At 42.0% G+C, this 24,306-nt stretch overlaps 1 protein-coding gene across 5 annotated transcripts in view; it reads left to right on the forward strand.

Annotated features, from left to right (window-relative positions):
• Positions 1-24,306, forward strand: part of Astn2 (astrotactin 2) — an 888,234-nt gene that overhangs the window by 637,708 nt on the left and 226,220 nt on the right. For all 5 annotated transcript variants that reach the window (XM_074051155.1, XM_074051156.1, XM_074051153.1 and 2 more), the window contains 3 exons: positions 947-1,071; positions 5,210-5,314; positions 8,612-8,791. In XM_074051155.1, the coding sequence (XP_073907256.1) occupies positions 947-1,071; positions 5,210-5,314; positions 8,612-8,791 (410 nt within the window). The remainder of the gene's footprint in view (positions 1-946; positions 1,072-5,209; positions 5,315-8,611; positions 8,792-24,306) is intronic.

The following is a 24,306-nucleotide window of genomic DNA, read 5'->3' on the forward strand; positions in this document are numbered from 1 at the left end:
AATGCCCTTGATACTAGCCATGCTAATTGTTATCAGTTTCCTGCTTGTGTACCCCCAGAAGCAGCAAGCTCCCTGCCTCCTTTGGCTGGCTATTGCATCTTTAGATAGACCACTTGTCTAGAAGAATGAAGCCTGCCACCTGTTCTGCACTGTCACCATCCTTTAAAACTATGTTTGTTCAGGGCTTAGTCCTCTGAGGTCACTCAGGGGCTTGTCTTCCATTACCTAAAGTTACCCATCAGGGAAGGGATAAGGCGGCAGGGCCGGTGGTGGGGGTGGCGTTCCCTGAACAGTTAGGGCAAGGCAAAGAGCACCAGCCTAGGAATCAAGACTCCAGGGTTTGAGTCTAACCCACTGGTTGTCCTAGGCAACCTCTTTTTCCCCATCTGTAAAAGGAGGAGTTTGAGCCACAATATATTAACGTCCCTTTCACTTTAATGAACATCCTTTTTTCCAAGCTTTCCTTTCTTTAGTCTAACCTTGTTCTTCAGATTCCGTGCTATTATCAGTTCCCTCACATCCCAGTTTATCACTGTTATGCTTATGCAATGGGACAGTTAGCAGGCAAATGTTCAGTTTATAGAGCATTGGTAAGTGTCTTAAACGATTGGCAGCTTTATCCCATTAAGTGTTTACAACAGCCTTGAGATCTAAGTCTCATTTTATAGACAAGGAAACCGAAGTTCCAAGAGAAACAATACATTGCTTCAGATCAAACAGCCAGTAAGTGGTGGAGCCAGGATTTGAAATCCTAGCCTTCTAAATTCTGCAGTCCATCCTTAGCACTGTGGTCTCAGACCTGTGATTTAGGAAGCCAGAGTCATCACAGCAGAGCCCCTCTCCCCCGCTTTGAGTCTATTCAACTATAAGATTCCTGCCTCTTTACCTAATGGCCCCCAATGTCTTCACTTCATCCATTCAGCAGTCTCTCTGCTCCTCTCCACAGAGAGAACAACTTCATCAAGGACTTTCCCCAGCTGGCTGACGGGCTGTTGGTGATCCCACTACCGGTGGAGGAGCAGTGTCGGGGGGTACTCTCCGAGCCCCTCCCAGACCTCCAGCTGCTCACTGGTAAGACACACATGCCAGACATCCCCAGGTCCCCTGACCACACCTGGATACCATGTGTATAACAGTCCTCAGCAGATTTGAGATGGGCCTATCCAGCCCTCTCCTTCAAGGACAGGATGGGAAGAGGAGCTGCTATTATGTCGGTTTCTCTTACAAGATGTGTAGAATGAGGGGCTTTGCTGATAACAGAAACAAACTTTCAGCCTTGCTCAGTGAGGGTTTTGTTTCTGTGTCCAAGTATCAAAATATCTTTCACTCTCTTGACAATTTTCTAATTTTTAAAAAATATTTTCAGTATTTTGTTTTCTTGGTTCACTTAAAATCATTTTAAAGTAAAATCAGTGGATTCTCCAACCAAGAGTCTCTCCCACTCAAAAGCACTTGAGTTACACAGCTTGTTTTTGCATGGGGGCCCTGAGCCATTTGTTGGTGGATATTATTTGTCTTCATTTATAGATTAAGAATGTAGAGTCAGAGAGGTGGCAACTACCCCAAGATCACACAGAATATATGCTAGGACTAGAACCCTGTGCACAGTACAGGTCATTCGTCCTTTCCACTCTACTCTATCACACCCCCCAACCCCATCCCCTCTCTCTACTGGAAAGCTATATTTTGCAGGCTCGGCTGAGTCTTCTGATTTTCTGCCTCGCCCCAGTATGCCTTTCTGCTCCTCCTTGTCTTCTCCCAATTCTTCTCCTATCTATTTTGGGGGGATTTCCTAAGATGTATGGGCCTTTACTCTGCCTTTATGATACAGTAGTTGGGTGGCACCACTGCCCAGGGAGAATGGTGACTTTCATGGATGATCACGCTCCCTCACTTAGAGAGGATGTGCACCCAGGGAAGTCCTTGAAATGTGATAGACTTAGTTTTAGCAACCACCTACCGCATCACTTGCAAACTCTGGGTAAATCATCCAACTTCCATGATCCTTTCTTATAAAACGGCACAAATAGAGAAAAGTGCACATGGTTTGAGATCCTCTTGGGGCCAAGGCCTTTTTATCAACCAACCCAGGTGATCATGCAAGGGCATTATTGTTTTCTTTTAAAATAGTTAAGGCAGTCATATGCCAGGGTCACATGGTTCATCTATAGATACATAATGAAGAGTTAAGTCTAGTTGGTCTTGACTCCAAAGTGGATGCCTTATTCACTATCTTACACCTTCCTGACTTGTCCTCCTTAGAAAGGACATAGATCAAATGAAGTCATAGATGTAAAAATGGTTTGTAAAATGCACCTAAAAACTTCTGTGTCTTCCTTAATTCTGATTTTTCATAAGATCATAGAAATGCCGAGCTGACGTGGAGTGCAGTGAGCCTCTAGTTGAATCTTCCTTACTGATGAGAAATCAGGCCTCCAATATCCCCACTGAGTGACTCTCCCTCTTTGGATACCCCCAGTGATGGGGAGCTCACCACCTCTGAGAGCAGATATGTCCATGGCCCAAGGAGAGGTATTGTGCTGTAATGGAAAGAACCCTGAACCAATCATTGATTGTTGTATGTCCTTGGGCAGCTTCCCCTCTTTCAACCTCAGTTTCTCATTCTGAAAAATGGAGCATAACAATTCTTTTTCACGATTATGGTGAGAAATGAAAATCATGTATGTAAAATTCTTGGTTTATTATGGTTCTCTGCTAATGTCACAGAATGTTAGGATTACTTGTTTTTACTGAGGGATCTTTTGGGTTTTTTGGACCTGGACCAGTTCACTCCTCTTAGGCAACCTGGTGGTCCCCCACTCCCGGGAGTCACCTGATCAGCATAGCTCACTATAGCCCAGAACTCCTGGACTCAAGCGATCCTCCTGCCTCAGCCTCCTGAGTAGCTAGGACTACAGGCAGGCACCACCACACCCAGATCTTTTGGGGTTTTGTTGTTGTTTTTGTTTTTAAGACAGGGTCTCATGGTGTAGCACATGCTGTTTTCAAACTCATGATCCTCCTACCTTAGCTTCCCAAATGCTGGGATTTTAGGTGTGTACCACCATGCCTGACTTGATTCAAGGATCATTGAAAGTTTCCTAATAAAGGAATTGTTATAGTTTTGTTTTTACTGTTGTTAACCTAATTACCAAGAAAATTTCCTCTCCTTCCCTTATCCCAGAGTGTCATTCCATCACACATCTCCAGGTGAGGATCTGGGGTAGCTAGAGTTTGATGTGGACAGAAATAGGGTGAAGACCAGGGATGAGTTTATGATCAAGAATAGGATGAAAGTATGTCAGTCAGTCAGTTAATAGGTAATTATTGAGATCCTACTACATATGTGGGCCTTGTTCTAGACACTTCAAGAGATGTGGGACTCATACAAACCATGTTCTAACTTCAGGAATATTAACATTCTACTGGACAAGTTTGTATTTCAGAATGACCAGGTATGGAAAGAAGTCGGGGAGGCCGAGGGATGGAATGAGGGGCAGAGACCATAGTTTTATGAACTATGTCACAATCAGAAGATTTTTCTCCTTTTGGGCATCAGGTCACCAACTATATGAACTACCTCAATAGAATGCACCAAAATATTCAGCCTCTCTTTGTTGGAAATGGGTCTTGGTTGCCGCTATCCCCATCAGCCAGCTGTTAACATGGATGAACAGTGGCAGAAGGAATAGAATTTGCCTGAGTCCCAGTGGCTAAGCCCTCATGTGCAGACCGTTTTCTCCACCCTGAGTCAGAACCACCACCCTGTCCTGCCTCCCTCCACTCACTCTCCTTTTCTCCCCAACCTCTGCAAAGGAAGGAGAGGAGAGACAGAGCAGATAAGCAGAGAGGACATATTTATAACCAAACAACCACACTCCAGTGGACATGTCTTTGAGAATCATGAATATTTTACTTTAATGATGCCTCTCAAAATTATATTATTCCTGAGAAGGAGAAGAAAAAAAGTTGACAGTAATGGACAACTTTAATACTGCAGTAATGTCCAGGAAGATATCATTTGTTCCAATGAGATTCTCATTTTAATCTTGGTATCAAATATCTCTTTAAATGCCTCCTCACCAGGGGACAAGAGAAAAGGATAGAAAATATGCCTGTTATCTGCAGAAGCACAAGAAGGCATGGCTACATAACAACAGTAGTAATAACTGCTGACATGACTAGCATTTCTTTTTTAATGCATTTTTCCTGATTATAAAAAAAAGAGAGATTGCAAAGCTCAGGATAGAAACTTTAGAAAATGAAGATAGATATAAATCAGAAAGCAAGAATTTTTCATACATAACCAGAGCTCACCACTTGCCAACATTTTGTTGTGTTTTCTCTTTGTGTGTTTTTTTGTTTATACAGTACCTATGTTTCCTGAAATGTGTTCTAATGATCCCCCTATATAAAAGGGGTTCTGTGGTCAAATAAGTTTACACACTACCTTCATATAGCCTTAAAAGACATGTTAATCTATTTAAGGTGCTGAGAAATTGCACACTTTAATTTGGTCAGCCCAGTGTTTCTTACTCTTAGGTGAAATGGGAAACTTTTATGTAGGTACATGTGTATTTTATACAATACTTATGAGAATTATGTTTCTGTGTTAAGAAACAATGCTCTGCACAGGTTAAGCAAACATCAGGGGACAACCTTTTCAGGTGATCTCTGTTGTAGCTGACCAACTCTGCTGTGTAGTACGAAATCAGTTATAGACAATATATAATAAATGGGCTGTGGTTTGCTAGCCCCTGGTCTGTGCGCACAGAATTTCTAGGTCGCCAAAGGTCTTCCACTTCTATTACTATATTCAGGTCTCACAACATGCTGTGAAATAAGATCAGCAGAGATAGCTGCTGTGTTAGATGGGGAAACTGAGGCACTGAGATGTCTAGTATCCCATGGCAAGTTGCTGATGGGCTTAGGTGGGATGTAAATCTGGTCTGAAACTGCTCTTGTCTGTAAGGAAAAGGGACCTTGAAAGCCTAAGATGGAAATAACAGGAATGTATCTGAGATAAGACACAGAGAGATGAGGTTCAGATAAAATGTCTGACTCCAATGAAAGCCCATACTCAAAGAGTGAGTGTCTGCTCACTTTGAAGAAGTGGCCATCAACCAGAGCTGAGAGATTCAGGATGGCCATTGTGGTATGAAGCATCTAAAGTCTGTGCTCATGTGATCATCTTATTTCTTCCCCTTAGGAGACATCAGGTATGATGAGGCTATGGGTTACCCCATGGTGCAACAGTGGCGGGTACGGAGCAACCTCTACCGTGTGAAGCTTAGCACCATCACCCTTTCAGCAGGTGAGGACCATCACCTGAGTGAACAGCCGAGGGACTTGCAGTAATCTGGTACATGTTCCCAAGGACCAGGCCCTGGTTGGCACTGGGGATGCTGAAGGAATGAAGGAGCTCCCAGGTGGGGCAGGGGGCCAAGCTGACAGTGACATAGGTATGTTGTGATTGGGACAACACAATAGTGGGGCAGCCATGGCACAGGAGAAGGAGCTTCCCCCCAAAAAAAAAGAGATATCTGAATAGCATGTGGAAAGATGAACATCAGAGAGGATAGACAACAATCTAAGTCATGTTTTTGTTCTTGGAGGATTTCAGGCTTGTGGATTGCACATTCTTCTTTGGCACCAATCCCTCTGTTCTCTACTGACTAATTTTTTTCCTGTGCACCTCTACATAGCAATAGCATATAGCTCCACTCTTTCCCACACCATGCACATGGGTCATCCACACTTTATGCACATGAACCCCAAGCTTCAGCAGAGAGAACAATTTGTTCTCACAACAAGACACATTTTCTCGTGCCTATGATTTTGCACCTACTGTTCCTCTGCCTGGCTCTCCTTGTCTGTGGCTCATATACTAAACTACTCTTTGACACCTTCTCCACTCTCCATTCTCCTCCAAACAAACCAAGGAATTCCCTGTATTGGGAGCTCTACAGCAAATCACTATTAAGTTCCTGATTCACATCTGAATCTCACTGACCTGAAAAGAGGGCCAGGGACTGTGGCTTGTTTGCTTCAAGATCCCCAGAAACTAAAAAAGACTCAGCACTTCATTGCTGCTCATGTTTGATGGAAGAATAAAAGATTAAGACGTAAGGGAAAACTAAAAAATAAGGCATGAATATAGGACTCTGGAAAGATGAGACCTGTCCTACTGTTTTTGCCTTGGATCCTACTCATATCACTGTCACTGACTTATTGTCTATGTATCTTCTAATTATCCCTGAGTTCTTAACTTTTTTTTCCTTCTCAATATTACTTTGTTCATCAGCAAAATGGAGCTCTTTCAGCTTGGGAATTAGAGGACTTCACCCCTGGGAAGTACAAATAGTAATTATTGCTGACACTTTATACTATTTCATATCTTATGAGTTAACAACAGTCCTACAAGGAAAGCATTACTTATCCCAGTTTTCTTTAGATAAGGAAACTGAAGATCACAGAGGTTAAGTAACTAACCCATGGTCACACAGCTAGTAAGTAGCAGAACAGAGATTTGATTATATTTTTGTCTGACTGGATAAAGATCTACAGAACCTTTCCAAGGCATTGCTATTTATTACTTAATAGAAACTATCTCATTAGTAATACTACTATATTAATTTCTCAGCTGCATAAGTTAACAGGTTGATGAAGAGAGGTTGTTCTAATCAAGCACCCTTTCTTTGAGTCCTATTTCTGTTTGCTTACCAGCTCCTTACCCTGTACTTGTGAATATAACTGTGATGTTCCTATTAGAACTACAGAGTTGTACTGCTTTAATTAATCCGTAATGATGCTCCTGGAAGCCCCCTTGTAAATCAAATGTTGGCAAATTGGAGCTCATTTTCCATGTTGAAGAGGCTCTTGTTCTTTGATGTGGCACAGAATTGCCTGTTCTTGTTGTGATGATAGTGGCTGGCATATTTCCTGTGCTTCAGTATGGTGGATCTGGCTAGGTGGGGAAGATGCCTGCACAAAGTCAGAGAAAGATGAGGTACAGCTTCTGCTTACAAGATGGTGAATGTTCAAGTGATGCTCCTGCCAGGGCCAAGGGCTACCTGGGAAAGGGTGACTTCCCAGGCCTTGAAGCCTGGGTGTGACTTAGGGGGAAGAGGTTTCAGGTGTCTGTGTTTGGGAGTGAATGGGCACAGGTTTTGGGGGTAGTAAATATGTAAAGGGAAAAGTAGTGAGTTATGTATTGGAAATCCCAGATCACATTTAGAAGAAGTAAGGAAACTGGTTAGGATAGAGTGAAAGCCTAGTTTGTGTAGTTCATGGGAGATGATCCTGGAGGCTCTGCATGCTCAGATAAGGTCATTGGGCTTTATCCAGAAGCAGGCAGGAGCTCAGGCAGGTCTTTAGAGTGGGTTTTGTAGGCAATCCTAGAGGAAGAGTAAACAATTTTAGGGGAATGAATCGGAGACAATAGTCTGGGATATCTGTTTCTGCCATGTGAGCTGTTATCTTCCTTCTTGCAAAATGCACCTGTTGATGAGATGTTTGGGGAGGGAATTCACAAAACTGAGTATCTTCCAAAGGACCTGGCCTTTGAAGTGGATAACAGAACTTAGAGAAAGTCCTTCCCTGTACTTGCTACTATCCAGGCACTCTCAGTTTGAAATCCAAAACAGCATGTTTTGGGGTATCATTTTCTGAGCCCCACCTTTCTTGGAAGTTTTCCACACTAAAGCTAAGTTGATAGCAGTAGAGGAAAGAACAGTGTTAACCACTGAGTGGCAAGAGATCTCAGTAAGCCAGTCTCCCACTGCTGAGTAGCCCTGGAAGAATAGCTTGGTTTGAAGAAGGAAAAGAAGGAGGAACAGTTGAGCGATGATTGTGCGGGTGGACCCTGAGCTAGGTGCCAAGAACTTAGCAGAGGACTGAGGGAAACAGAGCAATAAGAAGGCTCTGTGACAATCTGGGGAGAGAGAATGTATCACTGCATCAGAGAGGCAAGAGTGGAGGTAGAAGGGAGGCACTACCACAGGAAGCTGAAATAGAGACAGAGCATTTACTTAACCTGGACAAATTCAGCCAACCTCAGTACTCCAGCTGTGGACAGCTCGAGCCCTAGTTTATTTGGTGCATGCACCTTGGAGTGAAAACAGAAGTGGGCTTGAATCTGGATTCTCTACTGGAGGGTCAAGACATGTCACTTACAAACTGTCAGCTTTGACTTGCTCAGCTGTACAATGGGGGTTGTTATCAAGGGTACCATGTTCTGGCTAAGGTTAAATTAGGTAAGGAGGTTAAAAACATCTACTGTGTGCTTGGTACACATTAGTTCCTGAGTCAGTAGACACCAGCTTTGATTTTTGATTGTGACTTAAAAGTCATCACCATCTAGTTCACCAATGAAAGGTGTTCCTCTCCTGTAGAGTCCCTTTCCATCATAGTCTCCACCAGAGAGGTCAACTCATGACTGTGTAAGTGAAGGAATAATGTGTATGTTTGGACTAGTGCAACAAACAGGCTACCACTGTGGTGAGTAATAAAGCACCAAATCCAACCTGGAAAGAGCTGCCTGCAAGTGTATAATTTGCTAGCCACCAGTCCCTGAAATCTGATCACCGGCACATGCTCCTTTCCTGTTCAGGTTTCACCAATGTCCTCAAGATCCTGACCAAAGAGAGCAGTCGGGATGAGCTGCTATCCTTCATCCAGCACTATGGCTCCCACTACATCGCAGAGGCCCTGTATGGCTCAGAGCTCACCTGCATCATCCACTTCCCCAGCAAGAAGGTCCAGCAGCAGTTGTGGCTCCAGTATCAGAAAGGTAAGCCTGGAGTGCTTGTTGGAGGTGGTGGCCATGGTGGTGTAAAAGGAAGGCTACTGGGGAGATGACTGAACTCCCTCAGATCTAAATCCTGACTCTGCTGTGAATAAGCTGTGCAACCCTCAGCAAGTCCCTGTCCCTCTCTGGGCTTCACTTTACCAGGGGCAGAGTGAGAGAAACATAATTTCTCTGGATTCTTTCAGTTCAGACATTTTCTGAGTCCTCAAGTTGTTCTGGACTATAGATCTCTCATCTTACCACTTTTTATTCTTCAAACAGCTGCCAGGAATTGGGACAGGTGTCCTTGTAATGCTTTCTTTTCTCCAGGCTTCTTGAGAGAACACAGGAGGAGCTCAGGCTCCTCTGGAAAAGACCACCTCACACCCAAGGGACAGTTTCACATCTCTTCAGTGGAGAGGCTATTAACGCATGAAGGGTCTCCCAGTCTTATTTACCTCTGTTTCTTAGCTATTTTCAGAACTGGAAGTCCTCGCACCACGTGCAGGAGACTAATCTTTGCCATTCACACAAGTCTTTCTCTTCTTATCTCAGTTTTTCTTTTTTGTGAAACAGGCACTTAAGTAGCTATTCTTGAGTACTTTCCCTATTAAAGAAAGAATTGGCTTGTGGACTAGTATTTAGAGAAAGTTATAATATTGCTCACATAGATATATGTATTTTTATTCATACTTCCATTTCACATTTGAGAGACTGAGTCTCAGACATGCTAAGTAAAGTGCCCAGGGACACACTGCTAATAAGTCATGCAACCCATGACTGGCTAGCTGCAAAACCATATTTCAATTCCTTTTGTTATAATTCGACAATTATTATCAATTAATTATAAAAGAAAGGTAGAAAGGGTGAGGAACAAGGTTCTAAACTTTGCATCTTCATATGGTTTAGCCTTCCTATCACCAAGAACTCAATGAATCATAACCCATAAGCCACAGACTGTGGAGGGACCTAGAAGGTCTCATTGAGTATAGGACTCTGGTTTTCCTCACTGAAAATCACACAGCAGCACTGTTAGGGCCAAGGCCAAGTGAGGGTGCGCCATACCCTCTTCTCAGCTGCTACATCTTAGAACAGGAGAAAGCCCTTATTCCTGCCTTTGCCATCTTTAGAACCTTTCCATTTGCCTGTAGGATTTTTGTGTCCCTAGTTGTTCTTGGACCCCTGCCCGTTTCCTGTGTGCAACTGTGTGGGGCACTGGTGGTTTATAGGCTCAGAGGACATAATTGAGTTGTCTGGGAATAGCTTGTTTTTATGGCCGTGACAATGACAGTCTTTAAGGAAGTGCATTAAATCAATAGGAGTCTCATTGCACTACCCTATAAATAACGTGACACACCATTAAGCAGGGCAATAGGCTTCAGGACTTTGAAGTAACACAATTAGGTTATGTTTATAAAAACCTGCACTCATTGCGGCCACTGAACTAATTTGCCTCACGCCATATTCAGGGCCTTGTATACTGCTCAGATGCTAAATCCCACCCCATCTCTGTCCTTGCTGGCTTCCAGAGCTTCGACATTCTCATTCCAAAAAATCCCATTTTTAATACAGAGGTTAGATGCACTCTGTTACAAGTAAGATGGGAGAGGGGGTAAAGAGAATGTTGAAACATCAGGTGAAGGCCCTCCTTCAAGACTCCGTCACAAACTTCCTGGGTGAACTTGGTATTGTGGTTTTCCTTTTCTGAGTTCCTGCACTGCAGGTACTTTTATTTTTCCATCCATACTTGCTTCCAAGAAGAGCATAAGAAAACATGGAGTCCAACTTAATTGTTATCTTTGTGTTTCTTCCTCCATTATCACCTAATTAGTCCATCAAGCACTTTAACTTCAGTTTTTATATTTGGAAGTGATGCTAAGAAGTGAAGAGATGAATAGCTTGGAATTTGAGTCTGTAGAATTGGAGGAGCCCACTGGATACAGAGCTAATTTGTGGCCCTTCTCTCCCAAGCCATCAGTTATACATCACTGACTTCTGCTAAACACTGGAACCCAGCCCAGAATAAATCTAGGGTTGAAGGTTGATAATTCTGGGGTCAGACTTTGTGAGATGAGGAGAGGTAGGACAACACTGTAGTGGGACAAAAAAGATTTCACATCCTGATCCCTTATATACCTGCCTTAAAAACCTCGGGCCAACTAACTTCTAAGTTTCAGTTTGCTCATGTGTTAAATGAAGGATAGTAATTACCTTACATAGCTTTTGGAAGAATAAGCTGAAATAATGCAGATAAAATGTCTGGAACTTAGTAGGTACTTGAAATAAAATAAAAATTGTGGGGATCAGCTAAGGCTTCTAGCCCTGGCCCTAGCCGTTGCTAATGTGTGACCTCAACTTTTATTTCTCCCTGTGAACTACATATGCCCCTGGAAGGGGACAATTTCTGCAAATGTCTTTTCAACACAGCAAAGGGGAGGGGTTCTTGGATTCTTTGAAATCTGTGAAATCTTTGAGACCTGAGCCTTAGATGGTAGATTCTCCTTGATTGGATGGTCCACTCCTGGAAGAGTAGATAAGGGAGAAGACTAAATAGGACACAGAAAATAACTATGAACATTTGTACAGCCCTCTATGGTTTACAGATGGCCTTCCTGTTATCTTCCTGTCTTCCCTACAAAGCAAAGAGAGCAAGAATATGCACCTATCCCTTTGTAGAAGGATGCCTCAAAGCTTATAGAAGAAAGGAGGCTTTTCATGTCACACATTTTTCAGTGAGGGAGCTAGGGTTTGATTCTAGCCTGGGCTCAGGTCTTCCTCCACCTAGACTCAGCATCCTCAGACATTGAAAGTAAATATTCCAGCCCTTCCAGGTGGGTCCTTGGCTATTATTTTGATCTGGGGAAGCTACTGGAGATTACTAGAATGCCAAGGGTTACGGAGTGAGTATGCCTGACTAAAATATTACCCATGAAAAGTTTTACGTTTGTTTCTTAAGTACTTCTAAGTGTGCATTCCACAGGGGGAAAACCTTCACATTTGTCATTCATCAGTTCGTTGGCTCACTAAACGTTTCCCAAGTGACTTCACTCTGCACACCTTGTAACAGGTATGATGTAGGCTCTGTTCCTGCTCATTACCACCCTGCTTTAGTCTCAAAATTTCAACATTTTTGTTATAGGCTTTTAAAAATACCCATTGGTAGGAGCTGGAAGCATGACTCAAGTAGTAGAGCACCTGCCTATCAAGTTCAAACTCCAGTACAAAGAAGAAAGAAGAAGGAGGATGAGGAAGAGGAGGAGGAGGAGGAGAAGAAGAAGAGGGAGAGGGAGAGGGAGAGGGAGGAGAAGGAGGAGGAGGAGGAGGAGAAAAGAAGAAGAAGAAGAAGAAGAAGAAGAAGAAGAAGAAGAAGAAGAAGAAGAAGAAGAAGAAGAAGAAGAAGAAGAAGAAGAAGAAGAAGGAGAAGAAGAAGAAGAAGAAGGAGAAGAAGAAGAAGGAGGAGGAGAAGAACTGGGAAGAGGGAGGGGTTGGCACATGGTAGGACACCCGCTCACTATCATATGGCCTGTAGTTATCATGTACCAACTCTGACCATTTAAGGAGTTGCTTATCTGGACCACTACATGGTGGTCATTGAGACCACAGTGAAAGAGCTCTGACTAATTAGCAATGTCTGTTCTAGATGCAGAAAGAGGGTATGATGGTCCATGTCCTGTGAATTTTCTTCTCTACAATAGGAAAAATTAAAAGCTAGAATAACAGAGATCTATCTTCTGATGTTGATTCCAGAGGGTGCCCTGTGTCTACCAAGAATACTGGAAAGATCCAGGCAGACAGGTGGAATTTTCTATTATTAGATGTGGCTTTGGGGTTTTCCACCCATCTGGAGGGGACTGGAGCACTAGACAGGTCAATAAAGTGAGGTCTCCCTAGTCCAGGAAAAAGTGAGCCTCAGGAGGCAACTGGAGTAGCCACAGTCAGACCTGGAATCTCCAAGTCCCAGCTGTGATTAGCATGAACGTTACTCAGCCTCTCAATTTCCTTTATCCATCACCTCTGCCCTTATGCCTTTCTCCAAGCCCATATGAAGTCCTGAGTCTTGCCCTAGTATAATACTTGCACTACAGGTTCCTATTCCCTTTATCCCAGTTGTGGCTCATTTTACCCTTTGTCTTGATATTCACTGCTCTGCCTAGCTTTGACCTTGTTATATGAGCCTTCTGTCATGATAATAGCTTTACAAAGTCTCCATTCCTCTGGCTACCTTGAATAAACACATCCTCATTTGGAGATAAAGCACAAGTTTTGTAGCGAGATGGAGCCCAGTTAAAATCCTAGGTCTATCTCTTGCCAGTTCTGTGATCTTAGGCAAGCATTCTCCCGCTGAGATAATTTCCCCATATGCAAAATGCAGTCTACTTGTGTAGACTGAATAATGGTTATTGGATGGATTCACCTAGAACTGACTTAGGCACCTGAAAATTCATAGAATCCGTTCCTTCCACCCATGGCAGCCAAATCCATTGGTATCATGGGTCAGGGGTGTGTGTGTGTGTGTGTGTGTGTGTGTGTGTGTGTGTGAAATGAATATGGGCATATAACTATATAACTTCTATATATAAGTGGTACTTTACTCCCATTCCTTGTCAGTTGACCCAGGCTCAAGGATGGGGCAGACTAGCCTGGGAAGGGGAGGGGCCTCAGTTAGTTCAGCTGCAGTTATGAAATCAGTAGAGGAGAAGCTGTGGAGCTGGCATAAAGAGATATCAAAAGGGATCTGTGACTTTTGTCATCCTCTGTCATTTTCTAGCTAGGAATGTACATTACCAGTCTGGTAGGTTTCCTGATTTTTAGTTGCCTTTTTTTCATGGAGAAAATGACTCTGGAAGGTGACAAGTGTGTGTATGTGAAGTAATTGTTTATTCTGTGTGTGAATGAACATATACACAGGTTGATAAGGAAAGAGAAAGGGAGAGAGAAGATAGACAAACAAAGACAGATAGACAAAGGCAAACCAAAATTCAAAAAGAGAAATGGAAAAATAGTCTAGAAACATAGGTATTTATACAATTAACATGGCTTTTCCAAGAGTGCAATCTCCCAGCCTCTGTGACTATTGTGAAAGAACATTCCCCATGCAAAGCTTACCTGCTCTGGAGTTCTGATTGGGAGAATCTATGAGAGAGAGAGATGTCCCCTCAGATAAATACCCATCTCCACTTTTAAAAGATGTTTTATCTCTATTATAATTTCTCAAGTCTGTCCAAGGGAATGCATTTTTGCATTCCCATTTGAATTATGATATACTTTTGAATGTCAGCTAAAACATTCCTAGACTATTTTTTTTGCAGGAGTTTTTGGCTGTTTGAAAGGCAGATCAGGGGTTAGGGGTAAGAGGAGGAGAAGGGAAAGATACAGTAAAATGTCATCTCCACTTGTGTTGACAGGTGTGGCTAAGGGGCTAATGTGAGCTGGAGACCTCTCCAGAGCTTTCCATTTCCTGAGGGAACTTGCTTCAAAGACAGCAACAAGACATGAAAGGACTTGTTCTCAGGATCTGAGACCTGCAGTGTGCTGGTTTACTTTCCCAGTGATTTCATAACCTGGGGGGCAGTTTTCAGTTCCCATCTTGCAGACCTTTCTGTAGCATTTGACAGCGTCCACCACTTCCAGCTTGAGGTAGTTTTTGGGCTTGCTTCTGTGGGACCAGATCTTCCTGGGTCTCCACCTCTCTTCTGCCTGTTGTTCCTCTGTCTCCTTTGCAGGTTCAACTTCCTCTGAAAAACCAGTAAATGTTGCTTCACAGGAAGCCTGTCCTATGACCCCCGCTTCTTAGACTGTTTGTACAAATCTGTCAAGCTCTCTGTTGCTGTCCCTACTTTTTTACCTCTTGTTCTAACCTATTCTGCTAGTTCCTTTGCCTGCCCAAACTCCACCCTACACAACCCAGTGCTTTTCTAGTGAAAAACACTATTACCTATTTAGAGGAAGAGCTGGAAGCCTAGGAATCCTTTTCAGTGTCTCCTTCTCTTTTGTTCTCCCTACCCCATTTTCAAGCCACCCAAAATCCTATCAATTTGAATTTCCAAATAGCTCTTGAACTTACTCACTTCTTTCCATCTCACTGCTGCCACCATACTTAAAGTCACAATCACAGATTGCCTAGGGTTCAGCATTGGCCTCCTATCTACCCGCAGCCATTCTTGCCCCCATCAATCCAAACCACATGGTAGCCCTGAATATCTGTATTAGTCAGTGTCTTCCATAGAAACAGAACCGACAGGATGATATACCTATGTAGAGAGTTGGGTAGACAGATATAGGTATAGATTTATTATAACAAATTGGCTTGAACACTTACAGAGGCTGAGATGTTCCCAGAGAATTAATGTATTGCAGTTCCAGTTTTAAGTTCAAAGTCCCAAGAAACAGGAAAGGCAATGACATATGTGTCAGCCTGAAGGCTGGCAGGTTTCAGACCCAGGAAGAGCTAATGTTTAGGTTGGAGTCTGAAGGCAGGGAGTATTCTAGCTCAAGGCGGTCTTACTCAATGTTCTATTTAGGCCTTCAACTGATTGGATGCGGCCCACTTAGGTCAGGGAAGGTAACGTACCTTACTCAGTCCAATGATTTGAATGTTAATCTCACCCAAAATCATCTTTACTGACACAGCTGGAATAATGTTGGAACAAGCATCTGGCTCCTGGCTCAGTCAAGTTAATTTATAAAATTAACCATCACAGACTGTCATCATGGAGACCCTATTACGCTATTCCTTGGATTTAAACTCCTGCATGTGTAGTAATTGCCCTAAGGATAATTTCCAAACTCCTTCCCATAGCCCCTAGGCCCTGTCAGGTATGATCTGTCCTTAGCTAACCTTTTTAGCTGCTTATGTCCCCATGCTCTGTGACTTTCAGTCATATTGACCTTCCTTCAGCTCCTAGAACAAGCTGAACTCCTGCAACTTGGCCTTCTGCTGCTGTTTTCCTTTTTTAGTCTAGATCACTTCAGATGACTCAACTCAAATGTCACTTTTATAGGAAAACTTTCATGAAGCCTCAGGCTAGGTCAGGAGTCCTTCTTATATTCTCCCATTGAGTGATGTTCCTTTTCCACACATAACCCCAGTTTGTAACTTCACATTCATTAGTTTATGTCTAGCTTTGTTAGTTTACAATAAAGATCCATGAATGCAGCATCCATTCTGTTTGGCTAACCACTGTGGCATCAAGATTAGACAGTGTCTAGCATGTAGGTACCGTTCGTAATGCTTGCTGAGAGGAATGAATGAGGCTGGGTGGGTCAGACATGTCTTAGTATTATAGGAAAATCTAGTATTATGTCTGCACTTGTGTTTTATTGGGGATGAAAGTTTCCATAGCTTTCTTACAGTCCCAAAGTGTCTTCTGACTTTAAGAAGACTACTGATGTATTGAAGCACTTTGTGGGAGCCTGAGAGCATTTTTGTTCCTCCATTTTCTAGTTATATGACCTCAAGGCAGTACCTTATCCTCCTTAATGGTAACATGGGTTAAAATCTCAGCCTGAACACATTAGTCTATGCTTGGGATCCAACATAGTGGTAGGAGTTGGACAAATTTCCTTTTCCTTTCCCTTACACTTTGATTTCTGTGTAGCTGACTGTAGGATCAGTCTAGCTCTTGGTAGGATTTTTGTTTTTTGGAGAGAGTAGGGAGACTGGAGGAGGTTAAATATAAACTGGCCACCTTCTAGTCTGCAGCATGCCAGAGGAGAGAGCCAACTTATTTCTTCTCAGAACCATGCAAAAAAGACGATACAGGATGTGGTTCATTAAGCACAAATAGGCCCATGAGATTGCCATTTCCACAAGATGAAATTACCAAAAAAAGCATTTGTTCCCTGGTTTAGATTGAGTCCATCTGGAACGGAACACCCTAGTCTTTTTTCTATTGGTGCGCACCAAGAATAATAATCCTTTACATGTGCTCAGTGCAGTGCATCTCACAAAGCACTTTCACATACATTATTTCATCCAATTTACTCCTCACAAGTCTGTAAGGTAGGCGGTGTTATCTGCATTTCATGCTTGAGGATACCAAGGCTCAGAAGGGTGATGTGACTTGTCGGAGTTCACACCAGGAAACTTGGCAGAGCAGGGATTTGAACCCAGGCCTCTTTAATCACAAAGTCAGTGTTCATCCAACTACACCACAGCAGCCTCAAAGAGTGTTTTAGATGTTGGCATCAAACCCAAGGGAACCATTTGCTTCTCTTGTTCTATTTCTCTTATCACAGTTGAAAGAAGTGAAGAAAGCTAAGACTCAGAGTTTAGATCTCAGCTTGGCAGGTGTGAAAATACTCTCTTTATTCACCAATAACCCTCTGCACAACTTGCTTAGGGATGGCATTATAAGGTAAAGCCAGACTCTAAATTATCAGAGCTAGAAGAGTCCTTTGAAATCATCTAGCCAGGCCTGCAATTTGTACCAATGATTAAATGGTAGTTGTTGCTCAGAGTACTGGGTTGAAAGATATTCTGGGCTAGCACCAGGCTCAGTGGGAAGGTATATGGTGATGGCTTAGCCATGTCTGTCATGGGCCTGAGAATAAGAGATAACGACTCATGTTGACGTCAGTGTTTTCCTGTCCTTTCTAAATTAGACATTCTCATTCTACAGATGGGAAAGTTGAGGTCAATGTATGCAATATTAGAGCCCACAGTTGCAAAAGGAAAAATTTAATAAGCAGCTAGAGGTATTCTTTTATCTATTTTCCTCTGGAAACATGGAGCAAATTTAAAGACTCCTGGTCACCAAAGTGCCCCACATATTTGTAGAGACAGTCATTGGTCGGCAGGCTGCTCATTTTCTTATGGAAGGGATATGTGTTTGTGCATTCACACACAAATACACAGAAACTACATGATTACCTGAAACTCTGAGGACTGTTCCCACTGTAAACTAGTTACTTTGATTGTATTCAAACTGGGGCCAAACCACATTCAACTGCCTGTCCCAGTCTCAGTCCCAGACATGGGATGCAGGGATTGAAGGATCAGGATTGTTAGATAGGATGCTTCTTTATCTGTGGTCTTGCACTAGGAATGGGGAATCTCCCTGGACATGAATATGGGGCTTTTATTTTTCTTCTTCAGTCTCTTAGTGAGAAAAGAAAAATGATCTGTAGAGAAGAGACACAAAGACTGAAGCTTCTGCCTTCCCCAGGTCATTTTCAGTAGTTTTAACCTACCAACCTGAGAGCAGCCTCACTCACAGTCCCCTGAGGTGGCGTACCACAAGGGCACTTTCTTCCTCTGCCTCTCGTTGCTTTTCTTTATCCTTTCTCATGCCTTCATCATTTCATAGTAGTGCGTTGAACCTCTAACATTTGCTGGGATCAGTATAAAGTGCTAAAGATGACAAGGTAAGTGAGACATAGTCCCTTACTCTTGAGCTCACAGTCAAATGGGAAAAACTAACAGGCAAACAGACTATTTCCACCCTTTTAGTCTGTTCACCTATTACTACCCTTTTGATGAATGCTGTGACAGAGAAGAGGAAGAATGTGGGTACATGGATGGAAGGTAGGAAGTAGAAGGGGCAAGGATGAGAGATGAGCCTCTAACCTGCTTAGGTGAACTGAGGCGTTTCCCTGCAGGAGATAGCTAAACCGGGTCTTGGAGGGTGAATGAGCATTTGACATGGGGAGTGGTGGAGAGAAGGGAGTAGAGGCAAAAGGACAAAGGTGCAAAACTGGATGTGGGAAAAGGCCTGGTATTTTTGAGGAATGCTGGGACATGTTGAACCAGTTAGGAGAAATAGTGCCTGCATTCCCTCAGGTGCTCCCAAGAAATGCCACTGGCTTTTTTGATAGAACTTTGAATGTACATTATTGTGCCTTGATTTTTCAAGTAGTTAGAGAAGCTCCCATTGCCTCAGAATACAGCTGAGAAATGTCACAAAGAGGGAGGATTGAATCTCCAAATGCATATTAAGTAAAAACAATGGGCCAGTTTGGGAAGTACCAAGGAATAGTTGGAAAAGCAACTGGATCTCACATGGTTGTTATGAAGACTATATGAGAGTCTATGATTGACTAATTGGCTGATAGCAGGAATTCAACATAAGTCAAACATTCATGCCCTCTTCTTACCAAAGGTGCAAATCTTAATAAATAACAACACTCATATCAAACTGCATGTGAGTCATCTGTCCCTTTTTTAGAGGTGTGACTTGGGTCAAGGCATTTTAGAGCTCTGAGTCTCAATTTACTTATCTTTAAAATGAGTCTAATAATGCTTGTTTTGCAATATTGTTATGAGAATTAAATGAAACAATGTTTGCAAAGTGATTATCACTGCACCTACCATATAATAAACGCTTAGGGAATGCTAGATATTATTATTATTATTTCTTATTATGAGACATAATTAAGCCAATGATGGTCATTCAAAATATTAGTTTTCCCAAATGAAAAATGTGACAGTGTAGCTCTTTCTAGTGCTGACATCAGCAACCTAATACCCTCTTCTTGCCATTCTTCTTAAGTCACAGCTCTTTCTCTCTGGATAAACTGCCAGATTTTGAATTGGAGCTGTGTATGAACCTGGAGATGGGAATGGAAGTAGGCAGTGGTATTAGATAGCATATCCCAGAGCCCGACAGTGAGGAGCAGGGGAGTATGTTTGTGCATCTGAATAGCAAGTTATATTGTTTAAGAAGAATGTGTGTGTGTGTGTGTGTGTGTGTATTTTGTTGGAGAAGATAACAGAGGAAAGGGCAACAATGACTTGCGTATCTTGTGTTCCTATTAAGATCCAGTTAATCACATGATATCATATCACCTTCATAATAACCCTGAGAGGTCCAGACTAATACTGCCTTCCAACAAGAAAACTCATCAACTTAAGGTCATGTGGCTGGTAATAGGCAGAGGCAGATTTCCATCCCAAGACTGGGTCCAAAGTCTACATGCCCTACCACTTCCCTCTCACAATGGATGTCATGTTCTGAGAACTCACTATATGTCAAGAAGTATGCTGGGAATTTCCCATACTTAATTTAATTTAATTCTTACAGCAACCTTCTGAAGTTTGTATATTTATGTCTAGGAAACTAAGATTAGGGGATGGTTTGTGGCTAAAATATATAATCCAAAGCCACAGAGCTAGTAAACTGTATCCTCTCTTGCCTTCTTTTTTCTAAGCTTTGTTGCTCCAATTCTCTTATCATTTATATCTTGCTATTACTTAACCACAGGGGGCACTCCAAAGTGTATTCTCTCTGAGAAACATATCTCTTCTCTCTGCAACAATTAGAAGTACTTAGTGAAGAAGAATGAAAATAGAGGCAGACAAATTGGTATGATCGAAGCCTACGTGATACTTCCCAGCTAGCTCTGGGTCAGAATGCGGGCTCTGAGCCAGGTTTTTTGATCATCTATCAATTGGATTGGAGCTGAGCTTGGTAGTCTTCACTTGACATGCAAGCCCTAGACTCAAGCTTTTCTTCTTATGATACTGGGTCCTTAGGGTCCTCCTTACTGTGCTCTCCCATTCCAAGAGAGATGGAAGTGACTCATTTTGGAGATCTTGGCTCAAGAGGTCCCTGAGGTCTAGGGACCTCAATGATTCAAGAATCAATGATTCCAAGAATCATTGAAATTTACAGCTGGAAAGATCCTTAATTTAATAGAATTATTAACATAGATGGAAGTATTGGAGTCTTAGAAAGAAGCAACAATTTTCTCAAAAGGAACCATAAATTAGATGGCAAGGTTAGGACTCAAAGAGTATATGACTCCCTCTCCTTTATACCGCATCTAAGGAAGTTTACTGAGAGGAAATTCAAGAAACCATGTGTCCAAACATACATTTTTTTGTTATCTGTTTCTAACAGCTTTATTGAATACAGTTTATATACCACACAATTGAAGGCATATTTTTGAGCCCTCTTTTCAAGTGATGACTGCACCAAGACAAAGACTGGATAAATCCAGAAGAAAGCATGGCTTTCAATTATTTATAGTTGAGAAGATTCTCCAAAGTAAAGTAAATCAGAGGGAACCATTCCTCCAGTGTTTCAACCACAGCCTAATTTCTCTTACAGCTATACTTTGTGATTCAGGGAGACAAATGATGGGAGGAGTAGGGGGTGACATAATCAATTGGTAAAAATTGTGACCCAAAGTATTCTTATATTTATCAACATATAGGCTAAGCTGACCCCTCTACCCTAGTATTCAGGAACAATTTTAGTGTCCCCTATAGTACAGTGCTAGGTGCTGCAGATGCAGCACTAAATTAAATGGTGTTCTCCTGTCACAGAGCTCACTTTAGCCTCAGTGAGAGAGGTAATTGGAAAGTCACAATGCAATGTTTAAACATTAGAGGAGGAAATACAAAGTGTGGTATGCACACCTGACCCAAACAGTGAGGCAGGTCAATGAAGGCATTAAAGAAAACCTGGAGAAGGATATAGGCCAACATAGGTGGGAAAGCAGAGGGAAAATGTTTCAAGTAGCAAGAAAAGCATGTACAAGAAAAAAATGTAGCTGCAGAGCTCATGGGAGGGAAGGAAGCATAGTAAGACAAACCTAGAAAAGAGGCAGGAACCAAAACCTACTGGGATTTGTAGACCATGTGAGAAATTACCAGGCAAGTAAAGGACATTTAAAAGGTCTATATATTATTAGCATCTGTATTTTAGAATTTAACTCTATCTAGCACAGGGTAGGATATGAGGAGATGTATGTGGGATACTAGATTAGAGTCAGAAAGATCTAATCTTGGAAGTTTCAGCAGTATTTGAAAAAGAAAAACAATAGCAACTTAAAATTTAGCAGTCATGAGTATGAAAATAAATGAATATGAAAACTAATAACTTGCTAGTCTTTATGTATCAGTCAGCTGTGCACCACTATAGATAAATACCTGACTCAGAATATTTATGAAGAAAAGGTTTATTTAGCTAGCATTTTTGGAGGTTCAAAGTCCTAATCAGGCAGGCCCCATTTGTTTGATCTTTGATGAGGCCAGTGGATAGCAATGATGGCAGCTCATATTAGAGAAAGCAGTCACATCTTGAGCCAGAGAATAGAGGGAGCTGGGTGAGGCCAATCACAAGCTTTTACATATGCATGTATGTATGTATGTACATATTGGTGGTGCTGGGGATTGAACTCAGGGCCTCATGGTTGGTAGGCAGTCACTGTACCATTTGAGCCTCATCCTCCACTCCTTTTTGCTTTGGTTATTTTGGACAGAGTCTCGTTTTTTATCCAGGCAGCCTGGACCAAGATCCTCCTATTTTATGCTTCCTACCATAGCTGGATGACAGGCGCATGTCATCAGCACCCAGCCTTTTTTCCGTTGAGATGAGGTCTCAAAATTTTTTGTTGCCTGGGCTATCCTAGAACCATGATCTTCCTGACTTCAGACCCCCACATAGCTTGGGATCAATAGCCCAGCTATTTATTGATCACATCTTGCAAGACTCCATCTTGCAATCTCTGCCCAGGTTGGCCTGAAATTGCAATCCTTCTGATCCCAGCCTCATAAGTAGCTAGGATTACACGTACGAGATACTGGCACCCAGCTCCAAATTCAGGCATTTATAATCCTCTTTGGAGAAAACTACCAAGACATCCCATAAAAAAATACTTTCCCAGCCAGGTGTAGATAGGTGGCTCTCACCTGTAATCCTAGCTTCTCAGGAGGTAAGAGATCAGGAGGATTGCGGTTGGAAGCCAGCCCAGGAAAACAGTTCGTGAGACCCTATCTCAAAAAAAACCTATCATGCACATACACAAAAAGGACTGGTGGAGTGACTCAAGATGTAGGCCCTGAGTTCAAACTCCAGTACAAAAAAGAAAAAGAAAAAGAAATACTTTCAGAAATACTTTCCCAGAGCCTGGCTCCAGTGACCAAGGACTCCCACTTGGCTCCACCACCCAAAGGTTTCACCACCTCCCAACATTGCCAGTCTGAAGACTAGGCCTTCAATCACAATGGACCTTTGGGGGGACACTCAAACCATTTTCAAATCATAGCAGAAAGAACTTTATGATTGAATGATGGAAGGTAAGAGGTGAGGGTAATGATGGGAGGTGATTCCAAGATTCCTGGCTTACGTGCCTAAGTGTATGCTGGTGTTCCTTGGGTGGAGCAAATTAAGAGCATCAGGTATGGTACAGCTGAACTCCTTTGCATATGCTGAGTTCCTAAGGATATATAATTGATTATATAAAATGAGCAATTTGATACATACCATTCTTGTGATCAAAGAAAGCTAAGACTTGAAAAATACAGATTTTGGACCTATTTGCATAGGTATTTGAAGATACAAAAGACAGTATCTAGAATAAAGTTCCCCTTTTGCAATTTGTTTGTATTTTCCTGTCACACTCAATATTGTTCCTGACATTATTTATAGTCTTCATTGCATTTGCTTGCTGCTCAGATTTGGCCAATTTTTACTTGTACAAAATATTATGAGACATTGAAGAACAGTCATAGCACACATCAAGTGTCTGGAGTTAATGTGTCCATTTCATGAAAAGAAAAAAGTGTTTTTGTGGCTATTGCCACCAGAGCAGAAGGGAAGAATACATACTTTTATTTAGCTAACAGTAAGTCTTCTATGAAGAGTCTACAGCAAATATATCCTTTCTTATGTGACCTTTCTTCCAGTGTATCAATTAGTACAAATTTTATTCTAGGTCCAGCCCATAAGTCTTAGATTGGGTTGACAGAATATACATATCTAATCCATCTCTGTCCTTTGAGCCATGATTTTTTCCATTTAACAATCATTAAATATGTCAAATAAGTTTCAGATCCTGAGGCTTGAGATATTTATACATTTATTATTTTTAAATTGAACTATTAAATACCATTTTATAAAACAGGTGACTTTATTATTCATGTGGTTGCTCAAAGATTAAATTTACAAACATATAATGAAGTAATTTCCAATGTTTAATTCTGAACATCTGTTGTCACTCTGAAGTAGTGGGATAGACTGAACCAATATCGAGACTGATGTTTACACACACACATACAGAGGAGTATATAAAAAGATGTATCATTCACACAATGAAGTTTTTGTGGGAGACCACAGGGGTTTCCAAAGCAGGTCCAAAAATGGCTTGAGAGAGCAGGGAAAGGAGACTGACTAGGCTTTTATGTAGCGGATGTAAGGGCATTGGGTAAAGTTGGAGTAGATTCCCACATGCCATTTAGGGCTTGTGTGGACTGACCTTTCTACTGGCATCAAAATTGAGAGCACCTAGGCTTTCTTACCAGTTGGCCCAGATATGAGGCTGGACAGGAAGGGTGGAAGAGAGGGCTTGAAAGTTTTTAGCAATTAAAAAAATGAAGTCAGGATCTTTTCACAATTCACCCCTGACATTTGATTGATAACTGAGATGTTGTTTTTCATTTAGTTGAATGTGAACTTAAGTAAGCCATTATGGCTCTCTATGACACCTGCAGCCTGAGACTGCTAAGGGAGGTGAAAGTTCTACTAAATGCCTTTACAAGAGCTCAGCACCATGTATTGTAAGAGCCAAAATTA

This window comes from Castor canadensis, chromosome 13, assembly GCF_047511655.1.
Source record: "Castor canadensis chromosome 13, mCasCan1.hap1v2, whole genome shotgun sequence".
Classification (NCBI taxonomy): Eukaryota; Metazoa; Chordata; class Mammalia; order Rodentia; family Castoridae; genus Castor; species Castor canadensis.